Source organism: Physeter macrocephalus, chromosome 14 (genome assembly GCF_002837175.3).
Source record: "Physeter macrocephalus isolate SW-GA chromosome 14, ASM283717v5, whole genome shotgun sequence".
Taxonomy (NCBI): domain Eukaryota; kingdom Metazoa; phylum Chordata; class Mammalia; order Artiodactyla; family Physeteridae; genus Physeter; species Physeter macrocephalus.
In genome coordinates, this window is record NC_041227.1 from 131,916,316 (window position 1) to 131,925,443 (window position 9,128).

Below are 9,128 nucleotides of genomic sequence, written 5' to 3' on the forward strand. Positions count from 1 at the left end.
ATAGGGAGGGTGGGAGGGGGCGAGACGCAAGAGGGAAGAGATATGGGAACATATGTATATGTATAACTGATTCACTTTGTTGTAAAGCAGAAACTAACACACCACTGTAAAGCAATTATACTCCAATAAAGATGTTTAAAAAAAAAAAAAGAAAGAGGTTCTCAGGGAAACGGTGGGGAGCTGTGCATCAGGCAGCAGCGCTTCTCCACCTCATCCGCGCGCGACTCTGCAGCCCACGCAGGAGAGGGCGGTAAAACCTTGGCAACGTAACTATTCAAGCATGAATGATGACAGATCCTCTGCTACTTCTGCTGAATAAGCAGACACCCCAGATACGATTCCAGTATTTAGTGGACTCACTGTGAAACAGGTGCCTCGCATCAGAATCAGAAGAAGTGGGAGAAAGCTGGAAATTGATGTGAAACTGAGTCTCAAAGGAACACACAGTTCCTCGTGTTACACAGAGATACATTAACTGATTGAACTAAAATATTTGGTTTGGACTGATTTGTATATATTGTCAAAATGACAAAAAAGTCTTAGCCTTTGTATAAGACATAGCCCCTTTCACCATTCAAAGAAGGTTCACGATTGAGGCCATCTGAAGATACTTTAAAATTCTAAACTTTAATATAAATGAACACCAATCCATCATACTCAAATTACGAACACACCCAAAGTTTTCCAAGTTTCCATTTGTGCAAGTTTTTTCTTTTCCAGGTTAATTTATTGTTGCTTTTAGGGGTATCATTAGAGTCTATTATACCAAGCTGTGGCTTAACAGCCCAGAAGAAAACACCGACTTGAAGTTCATCAACATTTGTGGAATACTGTAAAAATCAAATGGGATGTTGTTTGTCAATCAATTTTTATAAATCTGAACTGTTTGAGAATCGTATCTAAAAATTTAAGGATACAAACTTCATATTTTTAGCAAAGGAAAAACTCAGGGAAAAGATCAAAGTAAAAGGAACAGAATTGAGATTAGAAATCCATTTTAAGCCAAAGCGACGTCTTCATAAGTTAATATTAATCCTTTAATTATAAATTTCAAAGGTTTAAGTAGTTTCTATGACCTTAGCTTTGAATAATTGTACCATATGGAGCTTTTCTTAAATTTGAAAAAGATGCTGAATTGTTGCTCAAAGCCTTTTAATGACTTCAGGCTGGCAGAATTCCAGTATAATCCTTCAGATACCATTAAAATTACAGACCAGGAGCCCAAGCGGGTAAGTACTATGTCAATTTCATAAGCGCATTTTACTTAGTACAGTGTGGAAAATGCTTGATGTGTTCATATATTTTAAAATATCAAATCGTGAAGCTTAAAACAACTACTTATACTGGAGACTTCACAAAGGAATTGATAGATTACACTAAATACAAATAAGAATTTTGTGTATCATAAAATTAAATGACAAAATTAAAAGGCAAATACCAAAAGTACCTGCCACAAAGAGCTTCATCATACTAAACATAGACAAGTTTATATAAGGTGATGAGGATAACACCAGGACATTAACAGAAGAGAAACCGACAAAGGAGGTGAACAAGCACTTCTCAGAAAATGAAACACGAATAACAAATCTATTATATATGTTCAGTCTCACTCTTAAAAATGCAAATTAGAAACAATTAATGTTTTTCACCACCCCCCTCCCCAAATCAAAGAAGAGGTTTAATACTAAGGACTGTCTAGATAAAACAGATATTCTGTTGGGGAAAATACAAATTAGTACAACCGTTTTGAAAAGCAATTTGACCCTGTAATTCTACTGGGATCTTAAACTAAGGGGGAAAAAAATGGAAATGGTGACAAAATTTGATGCATGAAGATGTTAATTTTTGCATCCATTTACATAAACATGTTTAAAGCTAAATGTTTAAAAATAAAGGGATTTCACAATAAATCATGCTACATCCATAAAACACAGTATTATGAAAAAATGAAAACTACATTTTCAAAGAATTCCAAATGACATTGGAATATTATTAGCATAGCTCTTAAAAAAGCAGAAGGCATAGCTGTTTATTTAGTATGATCTCAGTCAGCTAAGTTAATACAGCTATTTCATACACATATTAAATTACTACTATTGGTTATCTCTGGGTGGTGATAGTAACAAGGAATTTTACACCTCTCTATTTCCCATATTTTCTAAAATATCTTCTATTTCAAGAAAGGCTATTTTTTAAATAGCTGAATAGATTTCTGAAAGAATGGTAAATTTTAAATACCAAAGTTTTAATCAAACATCTGAGAGTTACCCACTACCATCATTTAGTAATAATGTTCTTTAATTTTTCAAAGGTTCAGATTTTATGGACTTTGTTTCAATTTGGTTTGAAAAGATGTTAAAAGGCTGGAAAAGCAGCTTTCACTTTGCAAATGTCAATCATTTATTCTCTTGGAGTCTCTATTTCAAGTATTTTGACCTTGTGGAGGTATTTCATGTTTTTCTTAACTCAGAGCCATTGAAGATATCACTGGGGTCTAAATCGCTGCTGACAGAAACTCAGGGAGGATCTGGACTTAGGAATTCTTTTATAACCTTAACATTGTAAGCGCTACTGAAACAACCCAGACCCACAGGGAAGGGTACATTTAGATTATTTATTATTCTGGGGTTATTCTCTCCTCTTTGAACCTCAACTTTATACTTAATGAGAGAAAATCAATTTCTGAATCCCTCAATTCTCACTGGATTTTAAAACACTAGCAAATATTTTAACTTTCAGATTTATTTAAAAATGATAAAACATTAAACCTCTTATAAGACATAGTGAGAAGAATTCAAGTAACGTGCACGATGACACAACAGGCTAGCAAGAGAATTATCTATCAATTCATTAGAGCTAATTCAAATTTTTATAGTGAGAACTCAAAAATCTATTAATTTTTAAAACTATCTTTAAAAAATGTTATGCTTTGCATTTAACTTACTAATATGAAGGGAATTACAACAATAAAAAATGAATATTTGAACATAAAGGTGTCTCTTGTCCTACCCAAAGTACATATAATGGGTTGAAACCAAATTTGGATGAATCAATAGCAATTTTTAATTTATTCATATTACCATTCACAGTAGCAGAAACTGTAGAACTGAATTTCTAAGCTCATCATCATTCTTTTATCCACTTAATGTCTATGAATGCCTACTCTGTACGAGGCGCCATGCACGATCCTGAAGCTTTGGAAGCGAGTATCTTTTCACAAGGACTGTTTCAGGGGACTCACATCTCTGTTCTTCACTGTGTGGGGAACTCCTTCGACTAGTTAAGGAAAACTATTCATCAGTGGGAAGTGCAAATTACTCTTCGCATCAAGAGCAGAGCCCTTGTATCTTATCGTACGGACTCTGGAACTCATGGCACTAACATGGCAACTTAATGCTCTCCTCCTGTCCCCCAGACCCTCCTGATGCCACCAAGCGCCTGCATTCTAATTCATTATGCACGTCAGGTAAAATCACTCCACCTAAACCCCGCTCCTATCTTCCTGCATTACTTGTGCTCGCAGGTCAGTTCAGGGCATGCCATTCTTCCAGACTCACCCCGCCATGCTCCGCTCTCTCCCCGCAGAGCCCCAGTGCTACCCGCGCACACTCCCTCCATCCCTTCCCTCAGCTGCATCGAGCCGTCTGCCCAGCCCGCAGCCTGGGGCTCCCACTCGTCTTCAAATTCCTCCCCCGCACAGACTGCGGTGACGCCTTACTAAGGATCCAGATGACATCAGACAGAAGCTCTTCTCGAGTCTCGTCTCAGACTCCTTTGTACCCTTCCCGGTTCTCTCCCTCCTTCCTCCCCCTAGAGAGTCACGGCTCCTGCCGCTCCCGCCTTAACACGCGCAGGTGAGCACCTACCGTGGGCCACGTTTTCTAGACGCTGGCAGTACGGAAAAGAGCGAGACGGACAAGGTCCTGCTAATGAGGTTGTGGTCTAAGGGGGGGTGGGCGTTGAAAATAAACAAGTAAACAAATGAAGATGTGTTCAGAGAGTGAGACGAGCTGTGAAGACCTGGGGAGGCGCTGAGCGGGGAGGGGGACAGGCCGTCAGCTAGAGGTGGGGCTGCGAGGAGAGCGGGGGATGAGCGGGAGGGCGACTGTAAGAAAACGTGCGCGCGAGCATCCCAGGCGGGTCCCAGAGCAGGCCGCTGCCTGCCGCCGCGCTCGCCCCGCACGGCCCGCGTCACAAGCGTCGGAGGCCCGCGCGACCCTCGTCTTCCCCTTCCGCTTCCACGCATTTCCAGGTGTGTCCCACCTCAGCGCCCTCCTTGACTCCTGCCGCTCTCCGGATGGCACCTCCCTGGGACGTCAGGCTCTCCCTCACCTGCAGCCCCTCACTCCTCCCCGCCTGACCCCTGCAGCCGTGCTCCGTCCGCGCCGGCACCTGCGGCGCTCCGTCCAAGGTCATCAACGAGTCTCACTTTCAAATCCTGGGGCCCTTCTTTCACCCTCATCCTTCCAGGCTTTTGGTCACATTCTCGGCAAGCCTCCTTTCCAAACGCTCTCTTCCTTCCTTCCCATGAAAATGCCTTCTCTCCATCCCTCTCACCTCAACGACCCTTCTGGGACGGTCGCTCCGACTTCGCCGACGAAGCCCTCCCCAGCTGCTGGTTTTCTGTCTGTGCTCTCCCTGCGCAGGCCCCATTCTGGAGCTACTCCTCTGGTCCTGCTCTTCCCGGGATTATCTACAAACGTCCCTTCGATCGCAAGGGAACGTCACGGCTGGGTTCAAATGCAACTGACGTCCATAACCGACTTCAACCTCTTCCCCAGACCAGAAACCGTGACACCCCCCATTCACCCAGGGCGGGGTTTACACCTCACAAGTCTGATCGGTGCCCGGCTGGGCTGACTCTCAAACACACCTCCTCTGGCCTGTGCTCACCACTAGGCCCCCATCACATTCCCGTACCTCTGAGGTGCCCTCGGGGACCTGTCACCTGGATTAATCCAGGCCTGCCAACTACCTCTACTCCGTGGCGTCTTGGAAAAGATTCTCCTAATAACCACTTGAATCTTGACACTTCAGGCTTAAAAACCTTCAGCAGGTCCTCACTGTCACCCCACGAAGCCTAATACTCACCACAGCTTTGGAGGCCTTCGGCGACCCCCAGCCATCTTCAGGCTCGTCACCCCCCCCCCCCCTTGTTAACCGCTATACCACGTAGACGGGGTTTTGACTCTTGCTGTTGTTATTCCTGTGGCTTAGAACCTACTAGCAAAATCCTACACATCACCCGTGTCCGGTTCAAGTGACATCCATCTCTTCCAGGTAATTTCCCCTGATTTCCTTAATAGAAAATCATTTCCCCCCAGTTCACACTCTACCTTGCATTACAGCTATCTGTGTACGTGTGTGTGTCCTGCAGCCACTACTGTTTTATAATCTCCTTAAGGACAGTGCCTTTTTTTCCCTTTTTCTGTGTAGCCCCAAAGTGCCTGGGATAATAATGCCTTTGAGATATAGAAAATATTCAAGAAATACTTGCCAAAGAAATTACCGGTGGCTTCTAATACTAATTTCTTTTATTATCTGTAACCTGTCAATTCGTTAGTAACACATACAAACCTATACCTGAAAAATTCATCTCCTATTAAAAAGAAACCTTTAAAATGTGAACACGTGATTCAAGAAAATGAAGGCCTAAACTGTGTGTTTTATGTCTGGCTTTACTATGTCCAGTGTTTTAAAAAATCGAGGTGCATTGGTATCCGTGCCATTTAAGCACATTTACTTGGAGATACTTTGAAGTTTTGGTGGCAGTGAGCAGAGCTGAGGTGCGGTGTGTGTCAGTTCCCAGCAGCTTCCCCATCGGTCTCTCCTGTGCGCTTGTCAGGGGGCTAAAACTACTCGGTATCAGGACAGTCCCCAGTTCCTGACACCTTGTATACTTGAGCATCAAACAGCATGATTCTGCACTGCTCTGATGGAATGACCACTAGCATCCTCACTGGGGGTATGAAGGCCCCTCAGCCAGGGCGTGTCCCTGTGGCCTGCCCAGCTCTTGCCGTCTCCCAGCAAAGGGCGCGTAACTCCGCTCGCCTCGTGGCTCCAGCAAGTCGCCTTGGAATCACGCTGGGCGACTCACTCACACGTTCTCTCTCCCTCCGCCTCCCCCCGAACCCCACTCCCACGTCTGAACCCAAAGCAGACCCCGTCAGCTCTGCCTGCAGACCATCAGACCGTAAGCCAGCCGGGCCCGTGTACCACCTTCAGTGCTACTGGTCAAGCCCAGCATCTCTCAACTCTGGTCTAAATCACCGCAATAGCTTTTGAACTAGTCTCCCCACTTCCACCTTCACCCTCGGCAGGCGGGCGTGGTCCGAGAGCCTGCGCAAACGCGTCGGGGCACATCAGTCCTCTGCTCCAAACCCGCCAGGCTTCCTCTACTTGTGGGGGTCAAAGCCAAGCCCCTGCAGTGGCCTCCACAGCCCTACGGGGCCCGGTCCATCCCCAGAGGCCTTGTCCCCGACCTCAGCCCCTCGTCCTCCCCTCCCATCATCTTTCCCAGCCACACCAGCCTCCCTTCAGAGCCCTCTTCCGGTTTATCTCTGGGTTCAGAGCCAGGCTGCCATGGGCCCAGCCTGCTGAAATCTGACCCTCAGGTAAATGACGGTACTGACGCAAAGTAAGCACCTTAGGGCCACGATCCAGGTAAAATCAGTGGAGCAGCACCTAGAATGGCATGGTATGCTCTATGAAGGCTTCACATTTAAAGATCAAGAAGAGGTAGGAAAAAAATAAAATTAGAAGATTCTTAAATTACCCTTTCCAAGCGCCTTGATCCCAGGATAGCGGTTGGTCTTAAAGAACTCAAGGGGCAGTTGACAGTTGCGACGATTAATAGCAATTCACTTCTACTACCTGATTAAAATATTTACACTTTTCCAGAACACCAAAAGAACAAATATTTGAGGCTGTCTCTGGAATAGGAGTCAACTCAAAATGTGTAAACATTATATTGACATATATTTCAAAAATGTGTAATTCTAAAGAAAGTTCTTTATTTGAAATATCAATCTGGGAAAATATGTCATCATCTATGGGACACATAAAAAACTGTAAAATCTAGAAATGACCATTAGACAACATAAGAAAGATCTGAAACCTAGTCTTACCTTAGGAAAACTCAAGGTTGCAGCCCAAATACTCCTAATCAGTATAATATTTGATAATATTATAAAACTTTTCTCACAGTGTATATTTAATGACTATGGAAGGGATATTCCATACAATCCCTTCCACAAAAGTCAAGGGAAAAGTCAGGAAACTCCCTGAGACATACAGCAAGACACTTAGATTGCTCATTTGAATGGTTTATAAACTGGAGAGTAATTCTAAGTCCACCACCTCTTCAGGATTAAATATCACAGTGGCATCAGAGGATTTCAAACACGGGTCTCGACTGTCTATAAAACATCCAGGTGGGCATCTTACCTTTTCCAGCGTCATCTCTGTCTCAGCGGCATGAGTCTTTTTCAGCTCTATTTTCATCTTTTCTGACTCAGCCTTCAGTTTGTTGACAGCAGCCTCATGGTCCCGAGCAGTCCTTTGCTTCTCCTCTTCACGAAGAAGGCCGAGCTCCACCAGCTGCTGTTTCCGCTGGGAGTTCACGCTGATCAGCTCTTCTCTCAACTTGTGGACTTGTGCTTCCATGTCAGCAATAACCTTGTTTTTAAAAATGGGAAAATGGTCAGAAGATATGACTAGGAGAGCCGTAAAAGGAGAACTGCAAGAGGCTACCAAACAAAGAAAGTTCACTGCTTCCTTCCTCCTGCTTCCCTCCTTCTCCAATCCCATGCCACCCCTTCTAGCTCAGAGATCCTACCTAAAATCGTTTACCATATACATCACATTTAGCTTGATTTGTTTCAAATACCTATGTAAATGGAATATTACATGTATTCTTCTGCACCTTGCTTCTTCAAATAGGCAACATTATGTTTCTAAGATTCGTCTAGTACTTGCTACTGTATTTTTTGTTTTTATTTCATTGATTTCTGCTCTTATGTTTGTTATGTCCCTCATTCTACATTCTTGGGTTTTTTATTCTTCTAACTTCTTATCTTGGATATTTAACTCATTTATTTTTATCCTTTCTTCTTTCCTGATTTATAAACTTAGGACTATAAATACCCCTCTACTATTGCTTAAGTTTAATCTCTTAGGTTTAGATACACGACATTTTCATTACCATTTAATTCAAAACATTTTGAACTTCCATTTTTATTTTCTTCTTTGACTTATGATCTACTTAGAGGTATGTTTCTTAATTCCCAAACCTATGGGGTATGCTAGTTTCCTAGAGCTGTCCCAACAAAGTACAAAAAGCTGGGTGGCTTAAGACAACGTTTATTCTCTCAGAGTTCTAGAGGCTACAAGCCTGAAAGCAAGGTGCTGGCAGGGCTGGCTCCTTCTGGAGGCTCTGAGGCAGAGGCTCTCCCAGCTTTCGGTGGCTGCTCGCCATCCTTGCCTTCTCGATGCATCGCTCCCGCCTCTGCCCCCATCGCCTCGTGGCTGTGCTTGTGTGTCTGTATCTCTGGGTCCAAATTTCCCTCTTCTTATAGGGACAATGGTCACCTTGGATTTAGGGCTCCTCCTAATCGAGCTTGACCTCATTTGACTTGATTCCATCTGCAAAGACCCTATTTCCAAATAAGGTCACACTCCCAGCTTCTGGGTGGATATGAAATTTTAGGGGGACAACCACCAATTTAGGATGTGAAGCTTAATGACTGTCTTTTTGTTATTCACATCTAAGTGCATTGTGGCCAGAGAATGTACTCTATACTACGTTACTTCTTTGAAAATTTTTGAGATTGCTTGATGGCCAGTTGTACAATTTTTAAAGCTTCATGAAAGATTGCTATGAAATATATATTGTATACATTCAGAAGTTGTTGGGTGCCGTGTTCCACACAAATCCATTAGCTCAAACTTGTTTATTATGTTGTTGAAATCTTCTGTAGCTTACTGATTTTTGTCTCTACTTGAGCTATTGATTATTTAAAGCTGTGTGCTACGGGGAGGGGGAAGGGTAAGCTGGGATGAAGTGAGAGAGTGGCATGGACATATATACACTACCAAATGTAGAACAGATAGCTAGTGGGAAGCAGCCA

At 43.4% G+C, this 9,128-nt stretch overlaps 1 protein-coding gene across 15 annotated transcripts in view; it reads right to left on the bottom strand.

Moving 5' to 3' along the window:
• Positions 1–9,128, bottom strand: part of CEP112 (centrosomal protein 112) — a 415,833-nt gene that overhangs the window by 165,478 nt on the left and 241,227 nt on the right. For all 15 annotated transcript variants that reach the window (XM_055090371.1, XM_055090379.1, XM_028498151.2 and 12 more), the window contains one exon: positions 7,447–7,677. In XM_055090371.1, coding sequence (XP_054946346.1) covers positions 7,447–7,677 — 231 coding nt within the window. The remainder of the gene's footprint in view (positions 1–7,446; positions 7,678–9,128) is intronic.